We start from the raw sequence: 18,033 nt of genomic DNA on the forward strand, positions 1-18,033 counted from the left end.
TTTCAGTAAATAAGGTTTTTACCAAATATAAATTCCCCTTAACATTGTTTAACAGAAATGTATCTTTGCAATAATGTATGAAAATACATACCCTGATGAGCAGACTTCCTACAGAGTGTGACGGGAGTTGACTCCATGCAATAGTCCCTTTTTTGCATATTAAAAGCCAGCAGTTTGGTTGGGCAACATTGGGGTAAAACTTGAATACATTTTGGGAGTGGCACCCACATTTTTAGTGTAGCCAGTTGAGAGCGTGCCTAGGCAACACCTCTTAGTGAGTGAACTCTGAAAGCATGTTGCCCAATTTGGAGGAGTGTCTGGCATCTAGAAAGAGCAAAGGGGTAACATAGCTGTTCTTGGGGCTAGAAATTGTCCACACACACCCCCATTGCCTTTTCTCCCTCACACTAGAACAGCTGGCAAAGATGAGCAGAGTAGGAGCAGCTCTTAGAGACATGCAGGTATGCTGCAGAGCCTTGATAGGTGGGCAGTGGAACTGATTAGTGCCTACTGCTGGTGATTGTCAGACAAGCACCTGCAGCAAGCTCTCACCTGGGGAATTTAACAGCAGCCTTTGGATGCACACATCAGGACCTTGTGAGGTCACAGCCTCACACTGGACATCAACAAAGACTGAGTGTTTCTGATGCCTGAACTGGTCTGAGGAATGGAGACTGCAGCAACAGGTAAGACTGGCATCCCACCTGGCAAAAAGCTACCATGCCTGGGTGTGTTTATTGGCTGAGCTAGTGGCCAATGGGCAGTCAGTAGAGGCCATTTCCTGACTGAGTTGGTGGCCAATAGGCAGTCAATTGGGGATGTTTGCTGACTGAGCTTGTAGCCAATGGGTTGTCACTAGGGGATGTTTAGACTTCACTGGCCACCAATGGGCTCTCAGTAGGGGTTTCCTGAGCTGGTGGCCAATGAGTTATCACTACTAGGATAATTCTTGACTGAGCTAGCAGCCAATGGGCTGTCATTAGGGGACGTTTGCTGACTGAGCTAGTGGCCAATAGGCTGCCAGTAGGTGACTTTCATACTGAGAATAGCCACTTCTGCAATGAACTTCTGGGCAGCCAGACAGCCAGGATTAGGTGCTGTGCAAACAAAGATGGTCCCCATTTGCTGTCATCTGTTTTTCAACTTGATTTAAATCTATGCCTCAAACTCATTCATTGGGGAGGATTTGGCTACTATGCTTTGTATACAAGGTGCTAGTTCTCCCCCCTCTAATCAGGACAGGAAGCACTAGTGCTTATTTTTTTAAAATACTTTTTTTTTTTTTAATTTGGTCTACTTCAGAAGCACACCATGTTAGGATACACCAAGGCACTGTGTGAGTTAAAATCACTGTTCAGAACACTATGGTGTTTAGGATTAGTTGTACTCTTCCATTGTTAGTTTGGAGTAGCCCTTTTGCCAAGCTGTCTTTCACAAAACTTAGCAAAGTCTGCTCATTTGCCATAAATTTATTTAAACAGGTTAATGTTTTTTACAGTAATGTCTCACTGCATTCTTTAAAAACGAGAGAAATATTCCTTTAAAAAAGTGTTTGTACATAAGACAAATAGGAAATCAACAGTAACATTAGCAGTCCCTAAAATATGCACAGTTGCATGTTGATTGTAGGCAGTACTGAGTGCATGAAGACGACTTATCCCTGTTCTTCCCAGATGAGCCATCAGTATTTCACTAATTGAATGTTTCTAATAAGTTCAAAACTACCTCTCTGAGTGATAAGTTCACTTGCGTTGCTAGTTTGACTACACACAGAGAACAGGGTCACAAACATGTCTACTTGCATGGCAGGAAGACACTTGAGTACTTTCCAATTGCCAACTACCAAGGGTGAGATTTTGGACTACTGAGGATAAACTCACACACTGATAGGAATTTAGAGCACTATTACAGAAGGGAACCTGCAAAGAGATCAGTGTAATATGCAGCAATACAAAGGATATGATGGGTGGCCATTTAGTTGTTAGTGCCATTTCACAGGCAGCCAGTATCACGTGACTCAAGGATAAATTCAAGGTTAGAGTGCAAAAGCTGTTCTGGACACCACAGTTGATTAATGGCACTGCAGTAAGTACAGGGCTTTAAATATATGCCTTAGGGTTAGGTCCCCTACCTTCACAGGAGGAGTACATTACTCAGTGCTCAGTGACCGAGCAGTGCGAAGCTCTAGGGCCAAGGAGTTACAGATTTGTCTTGAGCTCTCCACATTTCTCATTTTATCAGAGGATTTGCTTTGTCTCCCTCCCTTCCATAGCAAATTGTCTCCCCTCTGCAATACTGAACAGTTTACAAATAAATTCAGCAAGCCCTTTACAACTGTCTTTGTCAGACCTCAGGCCACTACTTTGCAAATCTGTACCGTATAACTGGAGTGCCACCCCCATTTCCGCTACTGAAGAGTTATACAGGGCTACTCTTAGGATAAGAGCTTTCATTATAAACCCTTTGACCTAGCAGTCACTGGACAAGTCTCATGGGAGCTATTTTTGGCCCTGTGAGGTTCTCATAGCAGTATGTGTGTCAGGGATTCCTGCCTTTAGTTGTTAACAGTGTTTTGTATCAGTTCCCCCTTCAGACCAGCACAAGGTGAACTTACGACTGGGATGGAACCATAACTGACCTGTTTTCAGTGGTTTGTTTCCTTAACATATGGAAATATCTGACCAGGATGGAAATGCAAGCACGTGGCATCTCAGAATACATCCTTTTTGCAAGCTAAAAAAGTAGCTTGGCCCCAATTCCATCGCCTTCATCTTGAATAATAAGCATTTACTGTATCTTTATTCTGAGTGGGGGGAGACTAAACATACAGGACAGAAACAATATTTAACACAAGACAAACAGCAGCCAACTTATTAACTTAGTCACAAAGTAGGGCAGAAGACAGAGTAAAAGCAATCATTTCAGCATGCCTACTCAATCCCCACTCACCTGTACAGATGTGCAAAGAGATTTCTCAGAGGGAAAAAAAAGGGTTCCATATTGAAGAGAGATGCATCTCCAAGATGGGCCCATGCCTTTAAGGGATCTTAACATCTACTATAACAGGTCATTTGCTAACTCAACCCAGGCTGCATTGGTGGTCTCTATGGAGTACATCAGTTTGTGCACCAAACATAGGGATGAAACTTAATCAGATCCCAATATAGTAGCAGCAAAATGGACTTTCCCCACTCTGCCTACCTTCATTGGCCCAAGTTGAGCTCTCCAGCCCCACCCATTATGCAGAGATGGAAGCACTAGGAAGCAGCGCTCTGCTTTGCACATGCCCATTAAAGTGTACACAGACAAGCATGCATGTACCCTCTGGAGCAAGCCTTGCTGCCTGCCCCTCCAAGGACTCTGCAGTTAAGATGAAACAAAACCCTTCCAATAGTTTTAAAACACAGCACTCTGAGGCTGAAATGGCACTGAAGCAGTAACCTGGGGCTGCTGGGGGTGATCAGGCAAAGAAGTCTGAAGTCTCAGAAGAAGGGAGGAATGAAGTGTCAGTAGTGAAAAGCAAGTTATTCTGTGGGTTGCTTCTTTGCACACGCTCTCATCCTTGGCAGATTGGCAAAGCACTCTTTACTTGTTCACACAGCTGGGCCATGTAAGTCCACCACAGGCAGCCGACACAATAACATAGATGACTACCTGGAAGAAGAAAGCACTGTCACAAAGATAGGGAATCTTTGCCATCACTCAGCATGTAACAGTCAGGTACTTGGAACAGGGTTTACAACCCAGACTAGGTTACTATTCCTGTCTCTGCTACCATCTCCACCTTTGGCATTCAGCCTCGGTTTCCCCAACTGCAACAATGGGATAACGCCTCCCATCCCATGGTGTGATACAAGGCTCCATCAAGGAGAGCTTTGCACCACAGTGACCTGCACTTATACTTTGAGGTCCTCGGGTGAAAGGTGTTAAAGCAAGAACATTTGAGGACAAAGACCTACAGTCGGGGAGAGGCAATTACTCAGGCATGAAGCCATTTAACGTAAGTCACAGTACTCCTGAAAGAACCCAATACTCCAGCAAGGCAGCAATGTCCCTGCTCTCCCTTATAGTTATCTCCAACTGGAGAAAGCCACCACAGGGCACCTCTGGACTGCTCTCCCCCTCCCATCCGAGACACTAAGATGATGGACACCACTTCCACACACCACTATGGGCAGGGCCAGAGCAGCTGGAAAAGAGAAATCTATCCCTGAACATGATTTTCCATTTGAGAAGAAGGTTTCATTCCAAATACAGAAGTAAAAAATGAAACATTGTTCATGGGAAGGGATTGAGAGAATTCCATTCTAAGAGAACCAAAACGGTACGTCTGCTTCCTGCCTCAAGCAAACACTTTCTTCCACAGGAGCTGGCCTCCCTCACTCCTGGGCCCTGGAAAAGGCAGGCAGAAAATATCACTGATGAGAGATTTCCAGGCAGACAGAGAACCATCATTTGGATGGATTTTTCTTTTCTCTTTTTTGGCAAAATGAATTTTCCACAGAAGATATTAGTTTTGGGGAAAGAGCATTTTTTGTTGGGGAATGATTGATGAATTCCTGACTCGCTCCAGGCAGGATACTGCCACCTGTTCCAATGTAAAAAGGGTAGTGAAATGCTGGCTCCTAGCTTGCCTAAGAGAACCTTCTAGTGATGGTCGTAAATGGCGCCTGCTGAGGACACTGGTTACTGTGAGGCTACTGGGAGGAGACATGGATGACACTTTCTAACATTCAGGCTTCACTTCAGAAAGGAGCAGGAGTTGTTACCTCATTAGAAGAGAGGATGAAGCCCAGTAACTTACAATTGATACTACTGTGATGATGATGGTGAGCTTGAGATTCTTCATACACATGGCTCTGGCCAGGTTCCTGCTGGTAGTTTTGAATGTGACAGACTAGGAGAGAAAACAACCCCACTTACTCCACGAGCCTTGGTCCTCCAACTGAATTTCATCAAAATCCCTCCTGAACCAATACCTAATCCAAACAGCCTGGCAAAGGGAGTCCTGGAGGCAAAGGCATGGCCGCAAGACTGAACTTGCTAGGTTTACAGAGGACATGGTCAGGGGGCTAACAATTGCCAGGCCCCTGGGAAAAGTGGGAGGGTGGCTCCATGCTCCTGGAAGAGGTGGGGCTTTAGGCAGAAGGGGCAGGGCTGGGGGCTACCCTCCCCAAATCAAGCCTTCAGTGCTGCCCCTTCTATCTGAGGCTCTGCTCAGAGACCTTTAGAAATCGCCAGGCCCCAAGACAGTAGCCCCCTCCCCTTCTGTTGGCAGGCCTGGGGATGGTGTAGGAGACAGCCTACAGTGGCACATGGCTGATCTGTGACTGCTAGCAGCACATATCTCCAATGGCCAGTGATGCGACCATTAGATGTGGGGAGGGCCCCAAGTTACCGGGCAAAGAATTCTCTGTAGTATCTGACTGGTGGGTCTTGCCCACATGCTCAGGGCATCAGGAGGGAATTTTGCCCTGGGTTTTTCACCTTCCTCTGCAGTATGGGACACTTGCAGATTTAAGGTAGTACTAATGGCAAAGTCTCTGTAAGCTAAAGGCTTTAAGTCATGATTTGAGGACATCAGAAACTGACCCACAGGCTCAGGGTCTATTACAGGGAGGGAGGGAGTTACCATGTGCAGATCAAACTACAGGATCGTGATGGTCCCTTCTACCCTTAAAGTCAGAGTCTGTGTAAAATGTATTCCCTGGGCCCAACCCCCACCGCTCCATCCGCATTTACAACAACATGGATCCATTGCACTGCCCCAGGTTCTGGAGATGTAAGCCACTTATTTGTTTTTCACCTTCACTTCCTCTAGGAAAGGGAGCCCCTGGACAGCAATGCTTAAGCACTGATCCTCTCAGGATTTCAAGTGTTTGCACTAGTTTTCTTCCACAGAAGCAATAAAGTGGCAGCATCAAAGATAACATGGGCCTGAAAGTGAACCCCTCTGCTTAGCCCTTCAGCTTTTCTATGTGCTGCCTATTCACTGTCCAGCATTACACATACAATCTGGCTAATCTACCCGGTTCCATTTGCAGGCCTACTATCAGTAACCAAGGGCACTGCGCACACTTACCACTGTAAATATGCTACACGTTGAACCTCTCTAGTCTGGCACACTCTGGTCCAGCAACATCTGTGGTCTGACAATTGTAGTTAGCCAGATGTCCACATCTCATTGGTGTGGCCAATTTTCCTGCAGTCCCATAAAGTTTTACAGCCACCATTCCTGGCTTTCATCATTCTGTGCTGTTATTTAGCTCCAATTTACCCCTAAATGTCTTCGAAGAGCCCAGTGAGCAATGGGAGCATTGGTAATGCTGCTAGACAATAAGGAATTCAGCAAATTCTCTGGTTTGGAACTGGTCAGTTCTGAAGAGTGCCAGATTAAAGAGGCTCAACCTGTAGCTCCATTTGAAATCGCTTCTGCAACTTTTGATACCAATTCCCTTTTGGGCCTAGTGGACTGAGACCTTTAACAACCTGAGGCTTCTCTCCAACCTTATGGTAAATCTTCACTTTATTCCTGCTTTTCTGTAATCCAGAACCCCACCATCCTCCAAACATAGGATTTCTTCCCAGTCTGCCAGCGTACTGTCTTACGATCAGATTTCTTATGCATAAAAACCCTAAATATCTCAGGGCAAAGAGCTTTCCGAATGGAAAAAGAATTGGCCAATGCTGGACAGTCAATACACAGGATCATGTAAGAGCCTGCTGTAAGAACTCATCACCCTCTGTCAGGAGCAAGGTGAATTTTCTGCACCTCCTTGCATTAGCAATCTAAAATATTTCCCCTTCTCTACTTAAATGCAGAAGTGCATTTCTTGACATTTTTAAGAGGTGAAGAACTTTTTCTAAGGGACCCATTCAGAACTATGTGGTTATTAACAGAAATAGTTTATTTTCAGAAGACAAAGTGATATTATAGACCACATAATTAGCCTGAAATCAATTAATGTAAGAATTATTTTCATAATGAAGGTTTCTATAATGAAGAACATGTGTGTTGTGGAACCAAAATTCGAAGGCAGCCCAGACGGTGGGAAAGGAGGAAGGAAGGTAGGTCATGGCTCATGTGAGCACCTGGGGCTTATGCGCAGAGGCGGGAAGAAAGGAGAAGAGTGCAACGTATGCAGGAAAGTACCTGAACAGGGGACAGTCCCAGGAGTATCTAACTGAACTAGCACCAAGGAAGAAGGAAGCAGACATTGCTTCAGTGGGAACAGTTGTGACAAGTCTACATGTAGCTTGTTATCCAGTATCCACCCACACATCTCCTGCACGGTCATGCAAAGGATGCACATTGCAGAAGAAATGGTATACTAAGGAACAAAGGTGTAATGAGCCATGCCACAAGTAGAATACAGCCTTGCTGTTGGAAACCAAAGTGCATAGGAAAGGCCTAGAGGGGGACTGAAAGATCAGATATACACATCACAGGCCTGACACAGTACAAACACGAGAGCTTAGAGTCTAGAAGCCCCCAGTTTATGTACAGCTTCAGTGCCTGGCCTTCGTTGCTACCTGTATTCATTGCAGACTGGTTAAAATCAGCTTCTAACCATAATTAATATGGTAGGAGCAAGTTTGTCACGATATACAGCCAAGACCGACTCCCCACTTCCCCATATGCCTTACTCACTGAATCCACTAGATTTTCCGTTTTGTCTATCAGCAGCTCCAGCTTCTCTCCTCTTTGGGCCACCAGGTCTGAGAAAGGAAGAACAAATCCAGTCAGAATCCAGGTGCAAAAACACCTTTCTTTTTCAAATCACTTGCTATGTCAAAGTCAGGAGGCATCTTTGATGTGACTAGCAGGCCCATACCGGGGAGGGGGAAGGTGGGGAATGCAAAGGGTGTGAAAGCATCCCCCTCATGGTCAGTCCCCCAAGTAAGCATGCTCTGGCTATCCAGGAAGAAGGCAGGAGCAGTGTGCTGCCCGTGCCGCACTCCCCCATGCTCTGGCGGGCCGGGGGAAGACTGGGTCTGATTTCCCTGCTTACTTGGGGGACCACAGAGGTGCATTTACACCTTTGCAGTCCACATTTATTAAAAAAAAAAGCATGCCCCACACAGAAATTCCTGCGTATGAGCCTGACTAGGGTTGGCAGAGTTCAATGGTTATTTATAATTTCAACAGATCCATTTATTTTAAAACTTTTTTCTATTTGTAGCAATTAAAAATTTTCACAGCTCCAGAAAGTTACATAGTCGTCTCAACTTCCTTCACCCATGACAGCTCTCTGAGGGTACGTCTTCACTAGCCCCCTAGATCGATCTAGGGAGGTTAATGAGGGCGACCAGAATTGCAAATCAAGCCCGGGATTTAAATATCCCATGCTTGATTTGCATGTTCCCAGTTGGTCGCCATTTTAGAAATTGACTAGCCTGAAGTAACCGCCTGCGTCTACACACGGCAGTGAAACGGGATTCCGGAATAAAGCCCTACCACCTAATTCGAGTTAGGGCTTTATTCTGGAATCCCGTTTCACTGCCACGTGTAGACACGGGCAGTTACTTCGGGCTAGTCAATTTCTAAAATGGTGACCGGCCAGGAACATGCAAATCAAGTGCAGGATATTTAAATCCCGGGCTTGATTTGCAATTCCGGTTGCTCTCACTAGCCTCCCTAGATCGATCTAGGGGGCTAGTGTAGACGTACCCTGAGAGACAGGCACACAGACAGACATTTGCTGGGCAGGAACGCCTCCCTCCGAAAGAGAAGTGAAGCTTGGGAGGGAGGGTGGCACTAGATGACACTGCTCCCACATTTCAGCAAGTGCCCAGCTGAAGGAGTCTGCCCCATAGTTCTGCTGACTGTGCAGCTGATTGGTGCCTCCTGGGTCCTAGTGCCAACACAAAACAGTAAGGCTTGCAGCAATGAGTGCCTGCCGCAGGGTTGGGTAAAGAAGGGTGGAATAGGGCAGGGCGAGAAGAATATGGGAATGGGAGGAGGGGGAGGAAGAAAAAGAGAGGACAGGGGAATCAGGAGACTGCCTGCTGGGCTTGATTCCACACCAGCTGGGGCTCCCCTGCTAAGCAGACTCATCAAACCTTCTCTGAGAAGTCCTATCCCCCTACACCTGGATCCCCCTGACACTCAGACCCCGTCCCACTGATCCCCAGCCAGCTGCACCTGGAACCCAGCTCCATTACACCACGTTCCCCCAGCACCTGGACTTCACTCACATGGGTCCGAGCCCCCTTCACCTGGACCCCCAGGCAGGGTCCCATTGCCCCTGAATCTGGACACCCCAAATGCATCCTGATCTCCCACTGAGCTACCTGTATCCAGAATGCCCCACACAAACATCTCATCTCATACCTGATCCCCCCCACACTAAGCCCCTCCACACCTGGATTGTGTTGGGCTGAGACAGCCCAAACCCAGTGCAAAGGAGCAGGTGTAGAGGGCAGGCCCAGCCTTTGCACTGGTCAGGTCAGCCTCACTGCAGAGTCCCCATATCAGGGAAGATAGGCCTTCAGTGTGATTTCTCATATCAGTGTGCTCAGTGATCTGTGCTCCCTGCTGCCATGCTGGAACCATATTTGACAAATTTTGCAGAATTTTAAAATATTGTGCCCATAATTTTTATTTTGTCACAAAATTCCCTCAGGAGTAGAGGGGTCATTTAACAAGCAACTCAAGGCTTTGAAGGAAGCATTACAACAACACCCAAAGCTTCAACTCTCTTGTATAAGTCTATCAACCTACTACATAGTTTGGGTCCTGGAGTAAATCTGTTAAAGTAAGAGCCCTACATCAGAAACTGGTGAATGGCTATTTAGTCTACAGGGCTACAACAAGCAGCTTAGTGGATTTTAAGGCCCATCTGCATGGCGGGGTAACATGCTCTACATAATGCCTAAAGCACACTCACGTGCTGCATGTCTGTGGAAACCCTGCTGGTGCATATTAAAGGTTCCCCTAGCTTGCTTTAATGCAATACATTTCAAACAGCAGCACATCAAAGCACACCAGCAAAGTTTACACAGACCAGTGAACGTGTTTTAATAATCACAATTCTGTACAGCACATTACCCCACTGCATAGACAAACCCTTACTCTGGATAAACCATTGCTTTATCCAAATATTTCCTGTTTTAAAGACCCTTCAAATCCACCCCCAAAGCATGGCAAATTCTTTGCTAAGTCCTGATCTTGCATTCAGCACTACATGGTTTTCAATGCAGACTGTTTGGAATTTGGAGAATGCTCACCATTAATCTTGCTACAGCACTCCTTAGTCCTAATCTGCCACTCAATGAAATCTTAGTGCAAACTCAGGGCACTTCTGTATGTACAGGCAGTCCCCGGGTTACGTACAAGATAGGGACTGTAGGTTTGTTCTTAAGTTGAATCTGTATGTAAGTCGGAACTGGCGTCCAGATTCAGACACTGCTGAAACTGACCGCCAGTTCTGACTTACATACAGAATCAACTTAAGAACCCCAGGCGTCCCCAAGTCAGCTGCTGCTGAAACTGATCAGCAGCTGATTCCAGGAAGCCCGGGGCAGAGCAACTCTGCCTGGGGCTTCCTGTAGTCAGCGCTGGTCAGTTTCAGCAGAAGCTGACTTGGGGACGCCTGGGGCAGAGCAGCTGGGGTGCTACTGGACCAACCCAGCAGCACCCCATCTGCTCTGCCCCAGACATCCTGATTCAGCCGCTGCTGAAACTGACCAGCAGCAGCTGAATCAGGACCTGGGACAGAGCAGCTGGGGTGCTGCCGGGTTGGTCCAGTAGTGCCCACAGGCGCTGCAGGACCAATCGGCAGCGCCCCAGCTGCTCTGCCCCAGAGTCCAAAACAAAAGCCTGGTCTGCTGGGGGGGGGGAGCACACTAGCTGCGCCCCCCCCCCCCCCAGCAGACCAGGGACACGGGGAGCAGAGCCGCAGCGGCAGCGGGGTGCCGCACCTCTGAGGCTTTGCTCTGGCAAAGCCTCTGAGGCGCGGGACCCCCCGCGGCTGCGGCTTCAGTCAGGGTGCCTGTGGTCTGCTGGGGACCGTCCCCAGCAGACCACAGGCACCGGGTCTCATGCGGCAGCAGCGGGGATTCCCGCGCTTCTGAGGCTTTGCTCTGGCAAAGCCTCAGAAGCGCAGGAACCCGCCCGCTGCTGCCGCTTGGGTCCCGGTGCCTGTGGTCTGCTGGGGACGGTCCCCAGCAGACCACAGGCACCGGCACCCAAGTGGCAGCAGCAGCGGTTCCCGCGCTTCCGAGGCTTTGCTCTGGCAAAGCCTCAGAAGCGCGGGAACCCGCCCGGTGCCCCTGGTCTGCTGGCGACGGTCTCCAGCAGACCAGGGGCACCGGAGCAGCTTACGAACGGGGCTCTCTCGCCCCGACTTCCGGGGCGAGAAAGCTCCGTTCGTAAGTGCGGATCCGACATAAGTCGGATCCGCGTAAGTCGGGGACTGCCTGTACATAAGAACGGCTGTACCGGGTCAAACTAAAGGTCCATCTAGTCCAGTATCCTGTCTGCCAACAGTAGCCAGCACCAGGTGCCCCAGAGAGGGTGGACCGAAGACAATGATTAAGCAATTTGTCTCCTGCCATCCCTCTCCAGCCTCTGACAGAGGCCAAGGACACCATTTTATCCCCTGGCTAATAGCCTTTTATGGACCTAACCTCCATGAAATTATCTAGCTTCTCTTTAAACTCTGTTATAGTCCTAGCCTTCACAGCCTCCTCTGGCAAGGAGTTCCACAGGTTGACTGTTTGTCCATCGTGGTCGATGAAGACCTCAACACCACTAAGTGCTTTGAGATTGGATATGGTGTGTCCGAAGATGACTTATCAGGCCAATTCGGGCACCAAATGTCCTGGAACATGTCGGGCAGACATGTGTAGGCATTGCTATCGTTGCGCTGGTAGCTTTGGACTTGCGCAGCATGCGCTTGTGTTGTGCTTCAGAGATGCGCCTTGTTTCGAGAGCTTGGCATCCCTTGTGGATGAGACTGTGCCAGGCAGGGTGGTTGTGTGCCAGCGATTCCCAGGTGGTTGTATCAATTCCGAATGACTTCAGGAAGGCCTTGAGTGTGTCTTTGTAACGTTTCCTCTGTCCACCACGTGAGCGTTTACCAGTAGAGAGTTTCCCAAAAAGGAGCTGCTTAGGTATACGTTCGTCCGGCATACGAATGACATGACCTGCCCATCTAGTCTGTGCACTCATCACCAGAGTGTAGACTGATGGTAAACTTGCTCGAGAGAGAACCTCTGTCTGGTATTTTGTCTTGCCATCTGATGTGTAATATTCTGCGAAGACAAGTCATGTGGAAGTGATTAAGCTGTCTTGCGTGCCTCCGATACACAGTCCATGTTTCACAGGCATACAGAAGGGGACTACGTACCACGGCTCTGTAGACCTTCAGTTTTGGTGCTTGGCTGATTCCTCGATGTTCCCATATAGTGGGGCGCAGTCTACCAAAAGCAGAACTTGCCTTCGCTATTCTGCATGTGACTTCTATGTCAATGTTAGCTGCATGGGAAAGAGTACTGCCGAGGTAAGTGAACTGGTCCACTGCCTGTAGCATCCACCCTGTGACTGTGATTGTGGGTTCTGTGTACGGTGTATAAGGGACAGGCTGATACATGACTTCGGTCTTTCTGCTGTTAATGGTGACTCCAAAGTTGTCACAAGCTGTGCAGAACTTGTCCACACTCATTTGCATCTCTGCTTCAGAGCCAGCATACCAGGCGCAATCGTCGGCAAACAAGAAGTCTTTCAGAACAGTCTTTCACTTTGGTGATAGCCTGAAGTCTCCTCAGGTTGAAAAGATTCCCATCCACTCTGTACTTAAGGCTGATTCCGGCAGCACTGTCCTGGAAGGCATCATTCAGCATAGCAGTAAACATGATGCTGAACAGTGTAGGTGCGAGTACACATCCCTGTTTGACGCCATTGGTGACTGGGAATGCCTTAAAAGATTCTCCACCATCTAGCACTCTGGCCATCATGCCATCATGAAACTGACGTACCATCTGAATGAATTTGGGGGGGCAGCCAAACTTTGACATGATCCTCCACAAACCTTGTCGGCTGACAGTGTCGAAGGCTTTCGTGAGGTCAACAAAGGTTATATAAAGATCACAATTCTGCTCCTGACACTTCTCCTGAAGTTAGCGCGTGGCAAAGATCATGTCAATAGTCCCACGGCCCTTACGAAAGCCACATTGTGACTCCGGCAGGAGGCCACGCTCCAGATGAGTGACCAGACGATTTAACATCACTCTTGCAAGAATTTTACCTGCGATGGAAAGCAGTGAAATTCCCCGATGATTGTCACATACCTGTCGATTGCCCTTCCTCTTATAGAGATGTACAATGGATGCATCCTTGAGTTCCTGAGGAATGGATCCTTGCTCCCAAAAAGACTGGAACAACTCGGTGAGCTTCTCTATGAGTATGTGACCGCCGGCTTTATAGACCTCTGCAGGTATAGTGTCTGCCCCTGGAGCTTTGCTGCTAGATAGCTGGCTAACAGCTTGTGAAACTTCGGCTACTACCGGTGGATCATCCATGGTGCCGTTGATGTCAACCTGGGGAATCCTCTCAATCGCCTCATCGTTGATAAATGATGTTCAGTTGAGGACATCTTCAAAATGTTCAGCCCATCTCTGCAGGATCTGAGCCTTCTCTGTAATCAGAGTGGTACCACCTGCACTAATAAGGGGGGAGCTCCCGAGAGACTGAAGTCCATAGAGAGTGTTGAGGGCTGCATAGAACCGTTTCAGGTCATTCCTGTCAGCATGTCCCTGAATTTCAGCTGCCTGATCACTTAACCAAGCATCCTGCATTTTGCGCAGTTTGTTCTGGACTGTCCTGCGAGCATTTGCAAAGGCGTTCTTCTTGGCAGCTGATGATGGATCGTTCTGATGTGCATGACGAAGGCGGTGCTTTTCAGCAAGTAAAGACAATATCTCCCCATTATTCTCATCGAACCAATCGGGCTGCTTGCGCGAAGAGGGTCCCAAAATCTTCAGTGCAGATGAGTGGATAGCATTCCGGAAAAGTTCCCAGTCGTCCGCAGCACTGCCTGCAAGGTGCAGGTTGGAAAGCCTGCTTTCTAGATCCTCAGTCAATGCTGAGGCTATGCTTGGGTTCTTTAGCTTGGCCACATTAACTCTTTTTATGGGCTTGCTACCTTGAGGCTGCCTCTTCATTCTAATTTGGAGATTCATTTTGGAGACAATGAGCTTATGATCTGTCCAACAATCAGCACCACACATGGCTTTGGTCACTCTGACATCTTGCCTGTCTTTTCTCCTAACAATGACATAGTCGATAAGATGCCAGTGCTTAGAGCGGGGGTGCATCCAAGAGGTCTTGTTCTGGGTAGGCAGATGAAACATTGTGGTGGTGATAAGAAGGTCGTGTGCTGCACAAGTCTTCAGTAGGAGCAGGCTGTTGCTGTTACATTTGCCCACTCCATGTCTGCCAGCAACTCCATGCCAGGCTATTGAGTCGCATCCTACACTTGCATTGAAGTCACCGAGCAGGATCAGCTTGTCGGTGCTACTCACAGCTGATAGTAAGGAATCCAGCTCCTCATAGAATCTGTCTTTCATCTCGTTCGGGTTAGTCATTGTGGGAGCATAGGCACTGATCAGAGTGGCTTGGTTTCCATTCCGTAGCGGAAGTTGTAGTGTCATAAGCCAATCATTCACACCCTTGGGAAGACTGGCAAATTGCCGAACAAGGTGATTCCTGATGGCAAATCCGACTCCAGAATCGCGACGCCCATCGGTGCCATGACCGCTCAAAAAAAAAGTATCTCCACCTCCAGTTTCAGTTAGCTGACCTTCATTAGCAAGACGAGTGTCACTGAGGGCTGCAATATCAATGTTGTATCTTGCAAGCTCTCTAGCAACCAAGGCTGTTCTCTCTGGTCTGTCTGTCGTAGGGTTGTCCAAAAGCATGCGCATGTTCCACGTTCCAATGGTGAGCGGTGTCACCATACGTTTAATCTGTTTATCTGTATTTGTTCGACCGCCATAATGGGACTCCCACCAGCCGCAGTAAACTGGCCAGGATGTAGTGAAGCAGGCAATGTTTCTAGCCCCTTCCCCAATTCTACAGAGGTGAGCAGTGCGTTCCTGAAGAGGACTGCTCAGTCGCCCAGGTAGACGCTGGATTTCACTGCTGCTTCGATCAGCGAGAAACGACCATTAAACCTGAGCCGCCTGTGTGCAGGTCCGTGACTACAGCTCCCAGTGTGTCCACACCTGCTGCTTTGTCACTCTCCCATCGCCACAGGACTTCAAAGGTTGCACTAATGATGAGGTAATAATGTGGTGTCGAGACTTGCGCGTGATTTGGATTTAAGTGAGGAAAAGTTGTGCAGCGTCAACCTCACTCTCTCTTCCCAATTCCCATCTGGGTCCAGTAGCAAGACAAAAGTCAAGACAGCTGGAGATGGGACTGGGCGCAGTAGATGACCAGGGCGTCTTCTGTGTCTTGTCCTGCTCTACACATTCCAAAACACTTGCGGAGACCGACTTCTTGACCGTTGGACCTTCCATTGGTCTCATCCACTCAATCCGCCGGAGTCTGTCTTCACATGCTGGGATAGACAACTCCCTGTCTCATCGAGGGTTTTGGGCCCATCGGCTACCCTCACCTGGTTTGGCCGGCCAGTCGAAGCCATTGCCTGGGGTGTGGCCGCTGTCGCATGCAAACAGCTACGAGGAGCCACAGGTGAGAGCTGGGTGCCAGGTGTGGGCCAAAGGTGGACGAACCGCCCTGAAAGGACGCGACATGTACAGCCACCAGAGGTGCTACCCCTCCTTGACACTCCCTGACACCCCTCCACAGGTTGACTACATGTTGTGTGAAGAACTTTCTTTTATTAGTTTTAAACCTGCTACCCATTAATTTCATTTGGTGACCTCTAGTTCTTCTATTTAGGGAACTAATAAATAACTTTTCTTTATTCGTCCTCTCCACACCACTCATGATTTTCTATACCTCCATCATATCCCCCCTCAGTCTCCTCTTTTCTAAACTGAAAAGTCCCAGTCGCTTTAACCTCTCCTCATATGGGACCCATTCCAAACCCCTAATCATTTTAGTTGCCCTTTTCTGAACCCTTTCCAAGGCCAAAATAGCTTTTTTGAGGTGAGGAGACCACATCTGTACACAGTATCCAAGATGAGGGCGTACCATAGTTTTATACAGGAGCAGTAAGATATTCTGGATCTTATTTTCTATCTCTTTCTTAATAATTCCTAGCATCCTATTTGCCTTTTTGACCGCCGCTGCACACTGTGTGGAAGTTTTCAGAGAACTGTCCACAATAAGTCCAAGATCTCTTTCCTGATTTGTCGTAGCCAAATTAGCCCCCATCATACCGTACCTATAGTTGGGGTTATTTTTCCCCGACGTGCATTACTTTACACTTATCCACATTAAATTTCATTTGCCATTTGTTGCCCAATCACTCAGTTTGGTGAGATCTTCTTGGAGTCCCTCACAGTCTGCTTCTGTCTTGACGATCCTAAACAGTTTGGTATCATTTGCAAACTTTACCACCTCACTGCTTACCCCTATCTCCAGATCATTTATGAATAAGTTGAAAAGGACTGGTCCCAGGACTGACCCTTGGGGGACACCACTTGTTACCCCTCTCCAGTCTGAAAATTTACCATTTATTCCTACCCTTTGTTTCCTGTCTTTTAACCAGTTCTCAATCCATGAAAGGACCTTCCCTCTTATCCCATGGCCATGTAATTTACACCAGAGCCTTTGGTGAGGGACCTTGTCAAAGGCTTTCTGAAAATCCAAGTATACTATATCTACTGGATCCCCCTTGTCTGCATGTTTGTTAACCCCTTCAAAGAACTCTTATAGATTAGTAAGACAGGATTTCCCTTTACAGAAACCATGTTGACTTTTGTCCAACAAATTATGTTCTTCTTCATGCTTCACAATTTTATTCTTTACTATTGTTTCGACTAATTTGCCCGGTACTGAGGTTAGACTAACCGGTCTGTAATTGCCAGGATCGCCTCTACGGCCCTTTTTAAATATTGGTGTCACGTTGGCTACCTTCCAGTCATTAGATTTAAGGGATAGGTTACAAACCACAGATAATAGATCAGCAATTTCCCATTTGAGTTCTTTTAGAACCCTTGGATGAATGCCATCTGGTCCCGGAGATTTGTTAACATTAAGTTTTTCTATTTGTTCCAAAACCTCCTCTAATGACACTTCAATCTGGGACAGTTCCTCAGATTCATCACCCACAAAGGACAGTGCAGATTTGGGAATCTCCCCAATGTCCTCAGCCGTGAAGACTGAAGCAAAGAAATCATTTAGTTTCTCGGCAATGGCTTTATCATCCTTGATTGCTCCTTTTATAGCTCGATCATCTAGGGGATCCACAGGTATTTTAGCAGGCTTCCTGCTTCTAATGTACTTAAACGTTTTGTTGTTCCTTTTTGAGTTTTTGGCTAGCTGTTCCTCAATCTTTTTTTTGCTTTTCTTATTACATTTTTACACTTGATTTGACAGTGTTTATGTTCCTTTCTATTTATCTCACTAGAATTGGACTTCCACTTCTTAAAAGATGCCTTTTTGTCCCTCACTGCTTCTTTTACATGGTGGTTAAGCCACGGTGACTCTTTTTTAGGTCTCTTGCTATGTTTTTTTAATTTGGGGTATACATTTAAGTTGGGCCTCTATTATGGTGTCTTTAAAAAGTTTCCATGCAGCTTGCAGGGATTTGGCTCTAGTCACTGTGCCTTTTAATTTCTGTTTAACTAACCTCCTCATTTTTGTGTAATTCTCCTTTTTGAAATTAAATGCCAGGGTGCTGGACTTCTGAGGTGTTCTTCCCACCACAGGAATGTTGAATGTTATTATATTATGGTCACTATTCCCAAGCGGTCCTGTAACGGTTAGATCCTGGACCTGATCCTGCGCTCCACTCAGGACTAAATCGAGAATTGCCTCTCCCCTTGTGGGTTCCTGCACCAGCTGCTCCAAGAAGCAGTCATTTAAGCCATTGAGAAATTTTATCTCCGCTTCTC

At 47.4% G+C, this 18,033-nt stretch overlaps 1 protein-coding gene across 1 annotated transcript in view; it reads right to left on the reverse strand.

Moving 5' to 3' along the window:
• Positions 1-1,451: 1,451 nt before the first annotated feature.
• Positions 1,452-18,033, reverse strand: part of VAMP7 (vesicle associated membrane protein 7) — a 58,659-nt gene continuing 42,077 nt past the window's right edge. The window contains exons 6-8 of the mRNA XM_075941228.1: positions 7,652-7,719; positions 4,805-4,897; positions 1,452-3,654 (exon numbers count right to left, since the gene is read on the reverse strand). Of these exons, the coding sequence (XP_075797343.1) occupies positions 3,586-3,654; positions 4,805-4,897; positions 7,652-7,719 (230 nt within the window). The 3' untranslated portion in view covers positions 1,452-3,585. The remainder of the gene's footprint in view (positions 3,655-4,804; positions 4,898-7,651; positions 7,720-18,033) is intronic.

This window comes from Pelodiscus sinensis, chromosome 13, assembly GCF_049634645.1.
Source record: "Pelodiscus sinensis isolate JC-2024 chromosome 13, ASM4963464v1, whole genome shotgun sequence".
Classification (NCBI taxonomy): Eukaryota; Metazoa; Chordata; order Testudines; family Trionychidae; genus Pelodiscus; species Pelodiscus sinensis.